The following is a 20,037-nucleotide window of genomic DNA, read 5'->3' as shown; positions in this document are numbered from 1 at the left end:
ACACAAATACAAAGTTAGTACCGATGATAATGAAATGCCTGGATCCTCTAATAAACTTCCTGTTCACAGCCCTTCTATGTAGCTTTTTAAGTGTTGTTGGATGGTGCTGTGAAAAATGTCCTACAGAGGGCAGCATCAGCTACAGCCAGTAATGTCTATGGGTAGGGGTCTACATAAATTGCAATTTAGCAGATATCGGAGAGAAAAAGAAAAATAAACCTTGTTTAAATTAACTACTGCATAATGCAAGCAACGCAAACTACATATCTTCCTTCTGTAGACAGGCTTTTTTTTTTTTATTCCATCGCTGTCCTGTGTGCAATGCACTTAGGCAAAAGAAGAAAAAAAAAGTTCTTAGACAAATAACATTTACAAAAAAATACTCCCAAAGCGGTTAACGTTCTTGTTTACTACTCAAATGACAACAATGTTTTAATCAGCTTATCAGTGCGTCTGTACTGGCTTTTCTGTGACCTGTTCTGTGCAGTAGGGGGTGGGACAAAGTCAGTGCTGCATTGTTTTGATTTAAGTTGCCAAAATCTAGTTTTCTGCACTGGAAGTAAAATACCAGAAATGGACGACAAAGCAAAAAAAGATGAGTATATTTTGACTGATGATCATGTCAATATATTGCAGATGGAGGTAATTGTTTTGCATATCTTGTAATATAAAATCGATTGCTATTTAGCTTCAGAATCGCACATTAAACGAAAGGCTACTACAGAGGCTGCTGAACAGAAGGTAAAATAAACAGCTTTCAGAAAACAAACTGGAAAGTCAGCACAGACAAAAAGTATTCCTATTGTTTGTAGCCAAGTTAAATCAGTACTACTGGTACAATCCAGCACAGCCTCCTAGCTTCAAACAACTTGCTGCTTATTTTTGAAACGCAGTTAGAATTTTAGACCCAAATAGGCACGTTTTCTTTGTTTTGACTCTGTACTAATAAAATACCGATCTCTAGGAGAAAAAAAGGACTGCATTTGTACAGGTGTTTTGCTTTAAGCTGTGAGGCAGGACCTAACTGCTAGAGAGCTGTTTAGAGGGAGCTGTTCAGAGGGGTCTACAGATATACCAGTCAAGGCATAGACATGCACATTGAAGGAACACTGGGAACTTCACAAACCATAATGCAGCATGAGTGCTCCAAGTGGAGTTCTCCATAACTTTTTTAAAAGTAGTTTTGAATATTTTTTTAAAGAAAGATTCTTATCTTAAAGCCTCGGATAAAAGCTCCTGGAAGATTTAATCATTATAAAAGAAAATAGCATTTGGGGGAAAGAAAGACGATCCTTATTTATTTATATTTGTTTTCTGGGCTACAGCAAAGCATGATAATCCACAGGTAGTAGAATAATCATTCCAGTCTGTCAAACTTGCTGTGGTTTTTACTTTGCTGTTGCCCACACCCACAGCTCACATCATAGACCTTCAGCAGTTGTTGATGAAGCATAGTTCACCCCCTAGTCTCTGTAAGTTGCTTTGGATAAACTAATCAACAAATAGCCTTAACTTACAGAACAGGAATTGTCTTCTGATATGTACATGTAAAAGGTTAACGCTGTATGCAGACAGGGCTACAAGGTTAATAGTGTATCCTCACTTCAATTGTCTTTAAACCCCTGCCTGTAATTCCAGATTCAGCCACCAGATGTCCTAGTTATCCTTCCTCATCTTCTTTTCAGATTGTGGCTCACAATGTCTTGTTGCTTTGTACAGTAAGCGAGGCCTCAGTGACAAGATAAAAAGATGCATTTAAAAATAAAAAGCCACGGCTGAGTGATGATACCGTTACTGTTTTTCAGGTATGGAATAGAATGCCAGACCATGGAGTCTGCAAATGACAACGTGGTGCCGGCCTATGATGAAAGGAAGAAGCACTGTGTTTTTCAGGGCGACCTGCTGCTCTTCAGCTGTGCTGGAGCTCATCCAAACCTTAAACGCATCTGTCCTTGTCGGGACTACATGAAAGGACAGGTTGCACTCTGCCAGGAGTGTCTCTAGCAGCTGCCAAGCGTCACGAAGCAATGACATGACAGATCCACACATGCCCAGAGCCCAGTAACAGGGACCCACTCTACTGGGCAGAGAAAGGAAAACGATCTGTATCTTCTCTTTGCATCCTTTTTCAAAAAGGAATGTTTGATGTTAGAAAAGACAGTAGAATTATAATTAACATGTACACAAGTTTGAAATATACACAAAGTGGAGAAAATGGAGACTGATGATAAAAGAAGTGGCCACTTAACACACAGTTGAGGTCCAATGATTGTACTGCTGTGCACATTGCAATGACCCAGGCACTAGAAGTTACACAAACTCAAATCAATCCAACTTAAATAAAATGACGGAGGGGCTGAAATGTTTGCATAAAGAACTGTCTACTGCCAGACCCGGCTGGTTGTGGTGCTCAAATGTTTAACGTGGCATTGATGTGCTTTTTGAACATTTACCTATCTGAGAATTCATTTCCATCTCCAAATTGCAATGGGGGACCAATAAAGATAAGAAAGTGGATTATTTCGATGTCCAGCCTCTATTATCCAAGAGATAAAAAATATATATATATATTCAAACTAGGTTTTCAACAAATGACATCCACAGAAGATGTTTAGCTCCTAGGTTTGCACTAGTTTGTCCTGAGGTAATAGAAAAAAACTAACAATCTAGAAATAAATGTTAACTGTCTTTGTAAGTGTACCGGTCTCATGTTATGTAAATGTACTGCCTTCTATAGCCAGTTACATAGAAGAGTGTGCGTCGGGAATATAGCAGTAGATTTGATCAGAAAGCTGTTAATAAACAAGGCATAGTCTGCTTACTAAATGACAATATGCAATATGTATAAAATCATTGTGTGGTTGCATCCACATGTGTCGTGCAAACGTGTCATATCTGTGCACCTTTATGTTCCACTTGGTAGTTAAATGTCCCCAGTTATGGTGGCTGCATGATTCGAGTCATCTCTTTTACCTACCTAAATTAACCCAAGGGAACAGTGAATTGCTTCTGTGAAAGAACTAAATTGGGAATCAAATGGTTAAAAATCATGAGGACATTTTTTGTGACCTCTGTTAGATAAGTGCAGCCTGAACTGTCTGCATCATTTTTCAAATAATAGTGCAAAACTAGACTCTGCTTCACACCCTAATTACAGAACCCCAACAAATCTGCCTGGGGCCGTGCCATGTGGAAAGGCAGTTTTTAGTTCTTGTCTAAAAGCAGCTGGCAGAGAGCCTCTGGTAGGTAGAGGGGAGTCTGTGAACAAGGTTGCTTAGGCTCTCCCTGATGTAAAATGTTTCTTGTTTTTCATTTGGTTCGTATAGTTAACAGTGTTACAGCAAAGAAAGAAGCAGAAAAATCAAACATTGTTAAAAACAAATGCACTATCTTGAGGACTATATTTGCTAAAACAATACTGAAGGTATAATTACACTGTATATTGTTGAAATTGAGTTTTGTAAATCTTTTATTATTATTTATTTTGATTACAGAATTATTGCTTTAAATGTCTGCTAAAAATTGTAATTTACTTTATGCAACATAGAATCCTTTTTTTCAAGATACTTTATTTAACAAATCATTTCATTAACTTTAAGAGTAAAAATATATACAATTGGCAGTTCTTTAAATTCACTTTTTTGAGGTGCGATTGTGCATAAGGGAACATGTATAGTTCACCCTATCTCTTATGGTATATCCATATTTTTGGCATCCACATTGACTTATTGCAAGTCATTAAAAAGAAAAAAAGCTTTGTTCCATACATTTTTTTTTTACTGTAACCTTAACTTAAAAAAATGACACGTGCCTGTCTTTTTGTTAGATAGTTTTCAGAGCACAAGAAGACTGAACAAGAAAAGTCAGGACTATTTGATGGCTGGGGCAGGGGACTGGTTTATAATGACACAATGAAAATGAAAACGTTTTTTTTTATTCTTATTTAATAGCACCCAACTTTATTTAATGGTTAATTTATTTTAATTTTTTTTTTAATTAAGGTATTGAAATGCTTGTTGTTTCTCCAAAATCATCCTTGTGTGACTGCTGAGTGGAAACTCAATTACTCAGTAATTGCTGCATGTTCTCTTGAAACAGATGTGGGGGGTTTAATGGGAGAAAGAAACTATACGAAATGTGCCCTATATGTTCTAAATGCCAGTAAGAACCTCTTTTTATATTGTATACACTACGCAAATACGTTTGTAAATAGAGATTCTGCATAGTTCTTTTTTTAGTTTGTTGTTATTATTCTTATTATTTTCCTGCCATCATTGTTGTTGCTTAAGTGTTTGTAAATAAAGAGAGAATTACCTGCAGCCAATATACTGTTTTAAAATTCATAATGTGCCTTTGATGGGTAGTAGATTTGCTGTTGTTTTGTCCACAGATAGAGCTAGAGAAACTACTACTGCCTGAGTAGATTAAATTGAATAGTCTGATACCATCTAAATAGTCGGCTTACCTTTAATGAAAAAAAAAATAAACAAATAACCTTAAAACAGCTGTGTACATAGAAACAAATCTTTGGATTAGGCAAATCATGTTATCAATGCTGTTTTTCAGATGTGTAAATTGCTTTGTGAGGTGTAATGTTTTTCAAGCACCGGTGGATGCATCTGCTCGTTATTGTAGTGGTGGATTTTTCTGTCATGCAAGTTTCCCTGTCAAAGACAATTCTTGTAAACATAGAGAAAGCATGCCTACAGGAAAATAAAGGATGGAGTGTCTGCTAATTGACAAAACTTGCAATAAATGTATTGCTTGTAAGAACTGTCTCCCTCAAACGCTTTCCGATTGTGTCCTCCAGCTGTTCAGATTTAGAATCCATTTTGTCAATTACTGTAAAGCCATAAATATTTGCAAGCCTTTCATAATGCGTTTTTCATTTTTGGTGCGAATATCAAATTCCACTCACAATACATACTTTGTATATTGCAACAGATCGACAACATTTCTCGAGCAAAATAGGTTATATGGGTGTGATTCGCCAGATATTTTGGTTGCAAATATTTATGGCTTTACAGTATTCTTTTTTAATGTTTTTAGCTTGTTTTAATGAAAATGCACTCCTGCAATTTGAATCCATTGAGTCGGCCTAATGTCACTGCTTTTATTCCAGACAGAGGCTTGCGGCAGTCTTGACACGCACTGAATGTGTGACTGTTGTCCGTTTCTACACTCCGGCAGTCTCAATCTAGGACAGGCAGGTTGTATAGTACTGTTTATGAACTGATGGGTTCTGACTGGTTGCTTGTGTATAAACTCAAGTGGTTTAAATTAAAAGAGAGAAAGAAAAAAATGTTTTTGATGTATAATGCAGGATAAAACTTTATTTTTCAATAAACCTTTTCTGTGACACAGAATTTCCGCACTGCTGTTTCTTTTTTTTGTGTATTCTTTATAAATATAAAAGGTCAGTAGTGCTGATGCAATATCTACAACTATACATTTAATACAATACTCTTAATGCTGTGCTATTACAGTATTATAGGCTTTAAGCAGGTCAAGCTGTGCTCTGCACATAATCAGGATATATGTATAACAGAACAATGGAAACGGTTACACAGTAGTTTCGGCAGTTGCAAACTGAAACACTGGTCTGTCTGTGTCTTTTTGTACAGTTCGCTTGGCTATTAGAAGTTTTTGTAGACCTTGTACCCAAATCGTCAACAGATTACTAGATTTCAGTGCCTGCGTACAGCAACTCCTGAAATCTTTTATCTAATTTGACACTGATGAAGTAAACATCCCAAATGCATGTTCTCATTTTTTACAGGATAAAACCAGAATGGCCATGATATGCCCAAGTACACCTCAAAGCACCATTCTGTGTGCATTGCATGTGACACCCATAAACCAGTATAATATATTTTATAACATTTTAAGAAAAGGCAGAATTCAAAAAGGCAAGAACTAGACCTGGGGTAAATTATAATTATATTTACAATTACAGCAGAATTGTTTGCAATGAGTTACAATTATGCCGCTATAATTACAACTACACATGTTAACATGTTTACTGTATTTATTATAAACAGCATAGCAATAAGCACAGGCACACATATAGAAACATACTACTTACCCTTTTTTATTTTTCAAATGGGGTCACCAAAAGTGGTTGAAAATACAATGATTGAATAACAAATAAATGCTTAATTGAACTGCAGTCGATCAAGGTTCAAATTCAATTGAAATTACATTGCAATTGCAATTCATTGCACAATTACAAGTGTAATCGAGCCCAGGTCCAGCAAGAACTGGGTTGCTAAAAACAGACACAATGGCATGATGATGAACTAGGAAGAGTGAGAGCAGTACGTTTCCAGCACATCTTGGGCATTGTGTAAATACAAATACATACACACCACTGGGATTATTGATTCCTACCCTACGTTAATAGCACAAAAACATTAGCACATACGTGTGTCATTCCCGAATAATTATAAATTCCCCTTTTTGTAAACTCTAACAAAGGACAAAAAAGTTATACAATAGCACTGAACACACTGCAGGACATAGACCTTGATCTCAAACTCCAGCCAATAGAAACTCTTATAGTGTGATTTTAACAAATAAAAGCAAGACTTCCAAAATAAAGAAACCTGTTTTGGTTTGTTTGTAAATGCTTCTCCAATAAAACAAAATTTCAGGAAACTCCAAACAAATTACATATGAATTCAGAGCATAGGGTTTCAAAATAAATCTTAAAAACGTCCAGACAGGTTGTCAATAGAAACTGCTCGGTTTCTCTTAGCAGAGTGTTAACTTCAGCAGATTCTAGTGTACAGTATACAAGCACTATGCATTTGAAACTTTAACTGTAGCACAAAACCCATATGATCCTGTTATTCAATCCTGCAGGTACTGGCTGACTGGCGAAAACAACTTTTATACAGATTCAGGGTAAAAGAGCATCACAAAAGTTGTAAGCAATTTTCTTCAAAACTTCTGATAAAGGGATAAAGCTAATACCATGAAATAAGCTGTTTCTTGTGTAAAATAATAATTAAAGAGTGTAGATGCTGTCAGCTACCATTTTTAAAACAATCAAGTGTGTTTCTTTTTATCAGCAATTTATTAAAAGTTTGGATTTTCTTTCCTGCAGCTCTGTCCCTGTTATTAAAACCCCTTGCTCTTTTTGTAAGCTGTTGTACATGATGAAAATAATGAAAAGAGATAGGGATCCTTTAGTTAAAATTTTTTTTAAAAACTGAATTTAACCCCCTGAGCGCTAGTGTTTAACTTCAATAAATGAATGTGTCCAGTGTGGTCTCCTATAGCCGTTCAGTGTGCTTCTTGAAGAATAGGTATAGCATATCTAATAAAATACATTCCTTTTAACGCTGTTCATTTTTATATTATTAAAACCGACAAAAAAATAGTGTATTCTCTAAAGAGATTTAAAATAATTCCACTGAAGACAACATTCAGCCTTTTCACAAATAAAGAATTTCAGGTGCTGTGTCCAACATACAAACCCCATTCACTCAACACCTTCTTAAAACACTCGAAGGGAAGCTGTGGTGATGTTGCCTTTTCTTTTCCTGCTTGCTTTTCTTTGTGATGACTTATTTACATGCAACAATGACAAACTGCATGTTAAATGAAATAAATAACACTGGTCAATGTTCCTCTGATTTCCAAGTCTTTAGTAATATCAGGGCTGGAGGGCGCACTTGCTGGCATTGTTCCCCAGGTGACTCATTCAAAGGTTTCATAATTGTGTGTTTGTCTCACCCGAGGGACCATATCAATAAGCAACCTGCAATACAAGGCGAAGGTTTCGGGTTACACAATTATATTGCATCATGTATAATGTGAAGTCAAGGAGCCACCCAGATCACAACAATTTGTGTGTGTGTGTATATATATATATGTGTGTGTATATATATATATATATATATATATATATATATATATATATATATATATATATATATATATACACAGAAGTTATGGATTCAAACTTACTTTACTCCATAAGCCAAAATAATGAGTCCAATGAGAACTCCTGTCATGCCATCCAGGTACCACACATTAGGGTGGTGCTTGAAGACCTCAGCGCTGATTAATATGGAGAAGCCCATGATCCCTCCAACAAGAGAGTTAAAAGCTGGAGAAAAATAAAAAGGGTTATGACGAGGGACTCCGTGTGTGGATACAATCGCACACAAAGTATCTTATTGTCAGACTAACAACCACATAGAGCAAGGAACTGAGTTAACAATGGACAACAACCTAACTAGTTCAACACCAATGTCCAGATGCTCTTTTCCTTCATTCATTTAAAGATGTCATGTTTTTCACATAATTTGAAAGATTCCACAAGAATTCACTAGCCAGGAAGATAATTACTGGTCCTAAAGGATGTTTTTTTTTTGTTTTTGTTTTTTTTGTGTTGACCCAACAAACAAGCATTACTTGTCATTGTGTTTTGGGCCTGTTATTATGCAGCATAGGAATGTTTCCGTTTATATTAGGTTTCATTTATATTATTTTCAAAGCTTACATGCATACAGTGTTGAATTCTGGGCCAAATGTAATCTACATTTTAGCTTTGAACACTCTGGTAAAACTATATTCAACATTATGAAAAAAATAAAATGTTTTCATCAAAGTCTAATTTAAAAAAGGAAGGTATAACTACTTTCTCCTCCGACCTATAAAGTGAAATTAATTGAGACCTTCAGCACAGCCTGTGCAAAACAGATTTGCTGCCCAGTCAGAACTCATTTCCAATGTCTGGCATTCAAATCTCATGTGTACTTTGAAACCACTGGCAGCTGGATAATCATTATCATACTCAAAGCAATTTTAACCTTACAGTCTGCTTGCCCCCGTGATGCTGTTATCTATATCTTCAAAAACTACCCAGTGTTAAGTACCATCATAATATTAAATAATAATACAACAAAATGCCCAGTATATATTGCATACTGTGTTTTCGCCACATATGAAATTTAATTTGGGAGATCGATTACTTCTAAATGGTACTCATTCGATTATCCTGCCTCTTCCTGTTGGAATTTATCTTCCCAGGAACACTAGAGGGATAAAGAGCTGGCACTGGCTTTCATTACAGATTTGTAGCACTCAAGATTATGTAAAACATAACATGATGAAGTTAAAAGTGGACTGGCATTCTCTGAAGTCATTATCAATATAGAGTGCAAGCTGTTTATAAAGCCTCTATATAGCAAACTCTCATAATTAGGATTTGATAACGATGGATAGAGTCAGAAATATTGGAATTTTGTTAATGTCCCTATAATTGTTATCATCAATGTGGCACTATAGTTTTATTACAGACAACATCTGTGCTGCTTTCTGTTCTCTAGTCCCCACACAGTCATTCCCTTCATACATTCTGATCATTCATGTTGTTATTTCAAGATGAAGTGATTCAGTGATTATTTGTTTTTACCTAATTGTGCTTACAAAAGACAAAGTTACCCCCCACTTTCCTCGACAATCTGTGCCAGGTCCTGACTGCTGTACCACCCCCACATCAGTCTAAAGCAGCAAGACAGGTCTGGAGATATCAGTGCCTTGTGATGGCTAAGGTACATGTGTTTCCATGGCAACAGGACTGATCAACAAATCCTGAGGCATCAGCCAAGACAGTCATCAGTTTGTGTTCTCTGATATCCAAAGGTCAGTCATCAAAACTGCATTACTCCTCTGTGCCAAGCATCAATAATATTATTACTGAATCCACCCTTGTCATTGGCCCTGGAGTTTTGGTCAAGTATTAAAATGCACAACACACAACAACAAGTGGTTTTAATCTAACTGACCGCACAATCTTGACTAATTTAATACCTTTCTGTCTCAATACCTCTCAGCCTACTCACACCTACACACAACATTGCCCGCAGCTTCAGAGCATTTTCAAAACCAGCTGGATTATACAAGGGTTACACTCTAGTGAACACACAGAGGTCAATAGGCAGGGTAATGCACTCCAAATTAGACCAGACTGTTTCCTGCCCTGTTGAAGCCGTTTAGTCATTACCAGGGAGTGATGTAATAAATCCATGGGGAAATAGGATTACAGCCGAATGCTGAAAATGAAACAATGGATTATTCGATTCTGACTCTCTGTGTAAAGAGGACAGCACAATTTGGTGAATTAAGTGGTTATCACATCCACCTTTTCCTATTAAATCAACTGTATACAAGTGGTTACTAGAAACAGGCAGGTTCTCACACTTGCCTTGTCCTGTTTTGTACAACACGGTTTAAGTGTCCTGCTAGTTTAGTTACTATCTCTGTACATTATACTTTGCTACGAAAGTAAACACCACTGCTTGGATTAAAAAATCTCCTTGAGGGAGCCAACTCCTTGGTATTATTATTTGGTGTGGGTTAACCTTTTATTCCCATTCATGCTTGAACTACTTGAAACTGTTGGACGCTTGCAATACTACTAAAATGAATGAACATTGTCTCCATTATGTGCAGCGAGAGACAGATGCTTCCTTTTGGCGATACCTACCATCTGTTATCAGAGCTCTGCTGGTCAAGACCCTCCCCAGCATAAACTTCACCACTGCCAGAATGATGCAGAGGATCCCGCTTAAAATGGAAACACTAAAGAGAAAATCACCCTAGAAAAAGAGACAGGAGAAGTCTATTAGTGTTACTGCACATCATTAGTACTCCAAAAGAGCCCTGAAGAGTAGTTTTAGTTAAAACGATACAAACACAGCTGCGTTTTTACTTGTACAGCGTGTAAAAATAAGAGGCCCAAGGTTCGTGACTGAGTAACTTTCCCTCAATTACTTCATGTTGAGGAAAACAATCCTAAGTGAGAAAGGATCTAATCAGAGTAAAGATTACATAGACTCTTCAACATTTATCAGGATTGTTCTTTTGAAGATGGATGTTTATGAACATTATATTACAGTAGGTTTAACAGTGTTCTGAAAATAAATACCTAAGCTGCTTCAAGCTGCAAACGTGATTTAGTTTTTCCACATTGCTATACAGAAGGAAGCTCAGGAATCATGTAAATAAACTGTAGAAAAGCCATTTCTGTGTTATTCTTCATAATCCACAAAGCTAAGCTGTTTTGTTCATTGTTATGACAGATAGTGCTGCTTGGCCTGTTCAGAGCCGCACGTCTATAGCAAGCCAGCTTGCTTGTCATACTAATGAGGAGAAATGTGCAACTGCATTACCACAGCACACCTTGCAATAGAAACCAGGGACCTGAAGTGCCTGGCTGAACAACAACAGAGCATCCACTTACTGTGGGTATTATCTACTGCTTCAGTTTAATAAGTTAATTTATTTCCCCTACTTTTTATTCTATAAATATGCTATAAATATGCTAAATCCTGGCTATATTCAAGTTTTTACATTATCTACCTTACACACACTACTGTTTTAAAGAAAAGGGTATCTGCAAATTAACAGTTGCTGTCATATTTTGCAAATAAATAGAGGACTAGGTAGTAACACTTTGGTCTAATGCACCTATGGTTTATCCCTGTGAGAGGATGGATAAACTGCAGGGGGTTCTCAATCACTATTAGCAATATTCATTACTATGCCATCGAAGCATTACCTGTTTTAGTTCCTGTCAATTACGTTTTAAACAGCAGATGCTGCATGTGATTCAGAGTGCTAAATGTTTCTGTGTTAAATCAAGACTATAAATACAGATTGAAAGAGATACCAAGAGTTGTGAAACAAAATATCAGGCATTCCTAGATTAATAACATCAAAATCAAGATAACCAAAAACAACTTGCCAGGAAAGAGTTCTATCTTTAGCAGTACTTTAGCAACAAAAAAAGGTAGAACAGCACTCGAATGTGCACTACAATTCAGACGTGCTTATTTTTAGATTTTTTAATAAGATCTCACTTGACAAGAGCAGAGCATTGCTGCTTTGATTAAGAGTCACAGGCTTGTGTGTCAAAGCTTGCAAGGGGCTTTTATTCTCAAAGGTTTATATCACTCAGACAGTGTGTCAGTCCCTGACTGGCACAGTTGTCCAGGGCATGTCACAGCCTGCTTCACAATACATTCATAGGAAATCAGGACTATTTTTTCCTTGTTGAAGTCTAACAAGGTTTAATATATGAAAGAAGCAAACTTATCCATTTCAAATCCCACTTTTCTCCTTGAAGGTCACATGTTTAGCACTAAGACAGATGGCTGACCTTGACAGCTTAGCAAACTGAATCGTTCAGTAGCCTTAAAGCTTAAAGAAATTCCTCCACATGAGGAATGATATTCAGTGATAATCTAAGCAATCATGCCTTAACTTCATCAAGGTTGGTAAGGTGTAGGCTGGAACAGTGTTTGTGGTAAGAAAGGGAATCTATTATTATTACTAGTAGTAGTTATTATTATTATTATTATTATTATTATTATTATTAGTAGTAGTAGTAGTAGTAGTAGTAGTAGTAAATACAAACTTCATAAAGGCTTACTTTTCCCATATTTCAAAGATCAAGAACATGAATGCAATTTCAAATTAATTCTCCTGTTTTAAATCAATTATTGGAAGCAGTAATGTTAGCAAGAAGCACTTCTTTTCTGCCACTCATACTGTACACTAAATGTAGTTTTACTGACACCCTATGTACAACCAATAATGCATTACTCTTGAGAGACGTCAGGAAAGAGCTGTTCAATAAAAATGATCAGAACGCTACTTGAGCTTTAAGCAACACAGCAACATGGTAAAGACATCTAAACAGTATTCACAGGATTACTACAGGACATTATCTTTTCTCTTTGAAGATTCAAATAGAGAGTGTCCATTGATTTGAATGATTACAAGAGAATGACTTACCACTTCAGGGAGTAGTTTGGTGGCAAGGTCATGGATGGCTTTACCCACAATGCACATGGACGACAGGATAAAAACCACACCCAGTACAACACAGGCTCTGTGAAGAAAATGAAAGCAGTTTTTTTTTTTTTTTTTGCCAATTATTTTTATTATTTTCTCCCAATTTGGAATGGCCAATTATGATTTGAAGCGCAGCTCATCGCTACCACCCCTGCTCTGACTCGGTAGGGTGAAGACAAACACACACTGTCCTCTGAAGCGCGTGCTGTCAGCCGACCGCTTTTTTTCACACTGCAGACTCACCATGGAGCCACCCAAGAGCTACAGAGTCGGAGGACAATGCAGCTCTCGGGCAGCTTACGGGTGAGCCCGCAGGCGCCCGGCCAGACTACAGGGGTTGCTGGTGCACAGTGAGCCGAGGACACCCTGGCTGACCTAAACCTCCCTCCCCCCGGGCGACGCTCGGCCAATTGTGTGCCGCCCCCTAGGAGCTCCCGTCCACGGTCGGCTGTGGAATGGCCTGGACTCGAACTCGCGACGTCCAGACTATAGAGCGCAGCCTGCATTCCACGTGGAGCACCTTTACTGGATGCGCCACTCAGGAGCCCCCAGAAAATGAAAGCAGTTTAACATATCTGTTATTTGCTTTGGAATTCATTACCAAAGCAAGTAACAGGCACAGTGCACATTGTGGATATCCAGTGTAACTACTGGACTCGAGCTACTGTAATACAGAATACACTGTCATATCTATAACATATAAGTCCCTAATCACAAAGCTGTAACTCGTCAGAGTCAAAGTCAGTTTGTATTATTAAAATACTTTTATATTCATATCTTTATAAGGTTTTGTTCTAGAATTTTCCCCACAACAGAGCCCACAGTTTATATCCCAGGAACAGGGATTCTGAGGCAGTAAACTGGAAATGTTATTATAAGAAGAGAGGCCAAACAATATTGAGGGGGTTCCAGAACATAACCCTAACAGTAATCTAAGAACACTGTTTGTATATCCTCTTCAGTCACCATATAATGCATGGTTCACAGCCTACCTCTACAAAGTGCTTTGTGATGGTGGTCCACTATGAAAGGCGTTAGATAAAGTATTATTATATATTTAGGTAACTTTTTTTATTAGCCATTGCAAAGAAACACCCACCTTAAATCCACCCTCCGTTTATATGCAGTCACTATGGCCACAATGCTATTTTTAATATATTCATGTTGTAGGTACACCAACTTGCTCAGGGTGTTTTAAGAATTTGCATTCAAAAGATCAGATTGGCATGGTGTCTCTTACCTAAACAGGCTTTTTTTTTAGAATAGCCGGTGGTCACACAGGCAAGGTGGGTATCTCACAGACCACCGGGGTTGCGGATCCCTCGACTGGTCTTTCTGCAGCCTTGTATGTTCACCTGCCCAGCAGGTAGGTTCATTAACCAAATTGATTCATTGACTGTACAATTAGCCAATCACTCATGGCAACTCGTTTGCCCATTCCAGCTTGGGACCAATTCCCATTCACGGATATGGAATTTTAACAGCTGCCAATGCACAAAATATACACTAATAACACCTTACCCTGTCACAGCAGGCAAACACAGAATTTTATAAAATATACACTTTTATCTCATTATCACTACCTGATAAAGGGACGTATATAGTCCTGGCAAGCATGTATACATATTGTGACATTTCAATGTGTCCAGTAACCTGGCAGAACGAGTGAAAGCTGGATTAGGCAAAAAAAAATCAATAGTGTTATCAAAAAATACTTATAAAGAATGGTTTTCTTTTTCATGCCAAACAAGTAACGGTGTACTGCAGCTGCAATGTTCAGTGGAGCATATGAATTTACTAATACGCTTAAATTAACAGCCTGCATTCAGCTTGCTGTCACAGCACAGCATGAAGAAGAAAAGCACAGGCTGGGAGAAGGTGCTGATAGGTTTGCATCCTACAAAACCTGTTTTTACTGAGAGGCACTTAGCATGAACTGATTATTTCCTGTGCAATTAGCTTTGCTGCTTTGTCAAACACTGTCATTTTCAAACTGCTTTCATTAGATCTAGAATGGATGCCTTTCTGCCCTTCCTCCAACTGTTCTGATCAGCTACAGACAGGAGTTATTTTAAAAAGTCATTCTTCATCTCTATAACAAAACTCCACTGCTGCCAAACTGCGATTTCACTTAAACACCAGCGTGAAGAGTCCATACGTGTGACTCCACTTAAATGTGCAACACAAGCACATAATGTTACCACTGCCATATCCTATTTGTAATATTAAGGCTAAATATCTGGAACATTAACTACTGCATGGACTTAGTGATGTTTTTATTTATTTTTTGTCTGAATTAAAAAACTATGTGACATAGGTTCTCAACAGGTCAAAATTCACAAAAACACATCAGTTTATATGTAGTCAAAAAGTGTGGTAATTATTATTTATTCCAGTTCTAGTCTTCGTATTTCTATTTAATGTTTAAGAAAAGGTTATGGACTCTCTATAGACAATATGATTCACTATATGTTTGCAGTGCAATATGTGATTAATAACATAATAATACACTAACAGAGCTACCTTTAAAACTAGCGCTGTCATATTGTGACAACAGTTTCTTACCATCAACTCAGAGTCCTTAGATTTGCTAATTGTTTCAATTAGCACCTGTTCTCAAAATGCTGATACAGGAGCAGCCTGAATAAGACCATTATCAGCTCAAAAAGGGTTGCTGGTATGTATGAAAACTGCAGGACTCTCAAGCTGCACTGTAGCAAGAAGGTTAGAATTCACATTGGTTCTTTGTTAGGAACTGTCATCATTTAAAGTGCCTGAATTACAGTAATTAATAAAGTCTTTGGGGTGGGTTCCAATTGCAAAATTTTCCAGTTCTAGTCAAGCTTTACATCTGCACACTTTCTAAGAGTTTAGGGAGGCTTTTTAAATCAATTTACAGACTGGGACCAATTTCCATTCTCCATTTGCAACTGCAAAATTACTGTGCCAATTGTTGTTTTTTAGGTCAGTCTGTGTGTGACTCAAGAGACAGAAAAGACTATATCACTGCTTCTGGTCTACATACCTTCCTAGCCCCTTTGATATCTTTAAATTGCTGGTATATAAAGAGAGCTATTTTATAATGTGTCTTTCTTTTAAGAAATGTCATTGTAATACTAAGACAGGAATGAACTATAGAAGTGTGTTACTTTCCAATTAGTACAAGCTGTGATAGAGGCTCTATCTGGTTTGGCAGATGCTGCTTGCTTTTGAACAGCAGACAACAGGGTCGCTGAAAGCAGGAGACGGACACAAGTCTCTGAGGGACAAGGCAGATCAGATCTCTAATCAAGTCTTTTGTACTCTTTCTCTACCTGTGTGTGTGACTTGCACTGATCTCCATTATGTCATTACACAAAAGCCACCTGCACCATCCCAGGAGTCACTCTTTCACTAAAGTAAACTTGAGCCCTCGCTGCCAGCTGTACTGCTTTCGTCTCTGAAACAATACAGCAATATTTTAATACAGTACAAAAGTTGTCAGATTTTCCTTTTTTAGGATCAAAGGCTATTTTACCCATCTCCCTGTAAAGAGGCTTTGGTAGCCAGCTTTACCCAATGGAAACTAGAATGATGAACCTAAAAGGTAAGTTTGACCTCGGTAGAATGTCAGCTCTGCTTGTACTGTATATTTACAATGTTGAACTTCAGCTTTTAAAATTGTGTAGCAAAATAGCTAATAGTTAATTAGCAGTCCAGTAGGGACTTTAGACTGCAGAGGATTCCTGCTGATGTTTCTGGAAATTGTTATCTTGGTAATGGTAGGCTACTAGAAACAGCACTTGCTGTTGGAAAGATGAGTGTGTACTCACATGTACTCCCTGTGTGCTGAGTGCACCGCGGCCGCATTGCTGTAACGCCATAATACAATGATTGAGGACAGAACGTCAAGCACGGCGTCAAACTGAAACAGGACACAGAAAACAAGTAATTAGCAGTTTGAAACATGGAAAACTGAAGCCACTTTACAAGTGAATGCAATCAAAAAGTATTAGCAACGACCTGTGTTATTTAGCTGTTCAATGGCCACATTCAATCAAATTTTATGGGCTATTGAATCAAACTTCCAGAAATACAAGGATACCTCCTGATTATGCCACTGAATTAGAACATAGTCTCCAAAAAATATTAAAAACACCTGTATGTATTTATATTTATATAAATATATAACATTTATATTTAGAATAAATGTGCCTATAAAACATGAAAATACATTGTGTGCTATTTTTTGTAATTAAATCCCTAAAGACTAAAGGCAATTACAACCCCTCTTAATACTATTGTAAAAACACACAACAGCTAGTCCAGAGACGAGTGACTGTAACAATTCTCAGACACCTGAACAGTTTGGAATGCTTGTTATCCAATTAGATTGGAGGATTTACCACTAATAGTGTTGTTGTTCCTTCCTTTTGCAAAGTGGTGAAAAGGCTTGTATTGACCATTCTCTGTAATCTCTTGTATAAAGGTCTGACCTCAGCTTCAGTGTCACACTAATACTGCAATAAACCAGCTAATTCAGCACTACTTACAGCAAATCCAAATGCAGAAGCACTGTGTCTCATAATGGAAACAGCTGGAAAAAAACAGAGAGAAAGATATGTTTATACAGCATGAATTCAGTATTATACAAAGCCATCTGAACTGCTCTCAGACAGAGTATAATTCCTAGTGCCACTCAAACAGTGAATTAATCCCTCAACAGTTGTAGCAGGAACAGAGAAAGTGTATAAATTAATTAAATTACAGAATGGCTGACTCTGTCGATGTGAGAATTTAGTTAACTAACTATTACCACCTGCTACACATGCAATATACAAGCACACAACACCCAATAAAGACAGTTTATTGGAGCTCTGACTCATTGCCAGTATATATTGCTGTTTTCAGTATTGCATTTTTTCAGAGAATCGCTAAAAAAAAAAGGACGCAGAATATGTCTACATTATTGTTTCATTTCACTTTTTGCCAAGGAATAGCGTGGAATTGTGAGTGCATGTAATTGTGAAGACAGTCTATTTATTTTTTCTCCAGATGTATTACTTTCTTGGCACTGTCCACAGTTATTACATGAATATATCAATGCATCTACACTTCTCCAAAGTCAAACCAGTTTGGGGGTTCAGGTGAAAGATAATCATGTGTTTGCTCATCATACTATAAATACCCTCAGTTAACATATTGACAGTACTATTCTATACAGCAAGGTTCGGCTTTGGAAATGCAAACAGTGCTTCTCATAACCCTGATGTACAGCACATTGCCACTGGTTTGGACTTCATTACTTCTCATTGGTCACTCACAGGTCATCATCCCTAGTTTCTGCACATGTGCTTTCTACACGGCTCCTTACAGCCCCCGGCAGTGCATCACACAACATTACCTGGTACAGTACATTCAACCAAGAACTGCGTCAGACTACCACCACCTTCTTTGCTGTCTTAAGCAATTCAAGTATAAGACCTAATGTAAACCTAGGTGAAAATCCACTTTGCAGTTAAAGCTTATTTGTCATTAGCTGTCATCCTAGCCTGCAGGCTCACATCACTCCAGTAGCTATTCTATTGCCGACTGTAGACGGGAGCTCCCAGGGGGTGGCGCACAAATTGGCCGAGCACTGCCCGGGGGGGGTTGGTCAGCCAGGGTGTCCTCGGCTCACCAGCGACCCCTGTAGTCTGGCCGGGCACCTGCGGGCTCACCCCTAAGCTGCCTAGAGCTGCTTTGTCCTCCGACTCTGTAGCTCTGAGGTGGCTGCATGGTGAGTCTGCAGTGTGAAAAAAAGTGGTTGACGGCACACGGTTCGGAGGAGTGTGTTCATCTTCGCCACTCCCGAGTCAGCGCGGGGGTGGTAGCGGTGAGCTGAGCCTAAAAATAATTGGATATGCCAAATTGGGAGAAAATAATAAAATAATTGGCGTTTACTGAATTAATAAATAAATAAATAAAAGAATTAAATTAAAAAAAACATAATATGGTATTAATCAGGTAACAAAAAAGTGAAGGCAAAACTGGTAACGACTCAACAAGATGTTAATACTTGCCATGGCTATCTAGGTTATTGCGGTGCACACCACAGTATTAGATGCCATCTTCACAATTGAAAAATGAAATAAGCACGTTTTAATAAAAAGATTACATCTCAGCTGTAACATGAGTATTCTATTTTTCATTTCTGCATGATTTCTTGGGACATAATAAGCCTTTCTCCACTTAAAAAGTCTTCTTAAGAAACAACATGGGACTTACTGTGAGATTTCCATTCCAGTCGTGAGCAGAGTTCATGATTTTGTTACCGAGATTAAACTAACCCCAGATGTGCACAAGGCCATGAAACAAACAAATGCAAACACTGCTGTAAATGAGCAACACAGATCAGTAAAACATCAGTCAATGTATGACATGTCTAAAAATACCTAACAGGGAATATAACTGCAGTAATGCTGATGACATATTCCTTTTAAACTTCTACAGGATTGACGATAATGTGTTTCCTAAAAAAACATTACACTAAATTACTGTGATGACAGCCACTCTGTCTGGAAACATAACAACTTAGCAGTGCTTCTGTGGTGGTTATCAGGGCTTAATAGTTTTTCAGGGCTAAGTGTTTGTGTTGCTGAAAACAAGAGAAAAATACTGGAGTTAGCAATGGCATAAGCACTAGAAAGACTTTCAACGCCACAATATTAAGCAAAAATAACATTATTATTATTATTATTATTATTATTATTATTATTATTAATAATATATTTTTTATCCAAAGCTTTTCGATCATTAAAACAAAAAAAACTATTACAGTGCACTCCGGTTTTAAGAATCACATCTATCCTGGATGATTTCTGAATTCAGCGTCTGTGCTTCTCTAATTACATTCTTCCTGTGTTTAATACCAGGGGCATCAAGAACCTTTTTTTTATTTTTTTGCATTTGAACTGAAACCTGCACAATTCTGACATCACTTCCCAGCTGTTAAGCTGCAATCTGTTATGTTTAATAATCGAATCTTATTTAATACAAGTGCTTATTTGCAGAATAAATGTTTTACAATTTTACAACACTGCACAATGACCCCTGCACAATTATCCTGGATTGATACACAGAGTGTCCGGCTTTAAACTAATAGAAAAAAACAGTACAAGAAGCAGGTTAGCCCAGCTGGACAGC

General features: G+C 37.4%; 2 protein-coding genes across 7 annotated transcripts in view; one reads left to right on the top strand and one right to left on the bottom strand.

Moving 5' to 3' along the window:
• mgat5 (alpha-1,6-mannosylglycoprotein 6-beta-N-acetylglucosaminyltransferase) overlaps positions 1–5,366 on the top strand; it is an 80,021-nt gene extending 74,655 nt beyond the window's left edge. For all 5 annotated transcript variants that reach the window (XM_059032388.1, XM_059032387.1, XM_034012731.3 and 2 more), the window contains exon 17: positions 1,806–5,366. In XM_059032388.1, the coding sequence (XP_058888371.1) occupies positions 1,806–2,004 (199 nt within the window). In that variant the 3' untranslated portion in view covers positions 2,005–5,366. The remainder of the gene's footprint in view (positions 1–1,805) is intronic.
• The window catches only part of LOC117407614 (transmembrane protein 163a), a 35,340-nt gene continuing 20,607 nt past the window's right edge, over positions 5,305–20,037 (bottom strand). For both annotated transcript variants that reach the window (XM_059032390.1, XM_034012749.3), the window contains 6 exons: positions 17,406–17,449; positions 16,686–16,777; positions 12,814–12,910; positions 10,502–10,613; positions 7,975–8,116; positions 5,305–7,765 (listed from right to left, as the gene is read on the bottom strand). In XM_059032390.1, coding sequence (XP_058888373.1) covers positions 7,705–7,765; positions 7,975–8,116; positions 10,502–10,613; positions 12,814–12,910; positions 16,686–16,777; positions 17,406–17,449 — 548 coding nt within the window. In that variant the 3' untranslated portion in view covers positions 5,305–7,704. The remainder of the gene's footprint in view (positions 7,766–7,974; positions 8,117–10,501; positions 10,614–12,813; positions 12,911–16,685; positions 16,778–17,405; positions 17,450–20,037) is intronic.

Source organism: Acipenser ruthenus, chromosome 10, assembly GCF_902713425.1.
Source record: "Acipenser ruthenus chromosome 10, fAciRut3.2 maternal haplotype, whole genome shotgun sequence".
In the NCBI taxonomy this organism is placed as follows: Eukaryota; Metazoa; Chordata; class Actinopteri; order Acipenseriformes; family Acipenseridae; genus Acipenser; species Acipenser ruthenus.
This window is presented reverse-complemented; position numbering and strand designations above follow the sequence as displayed.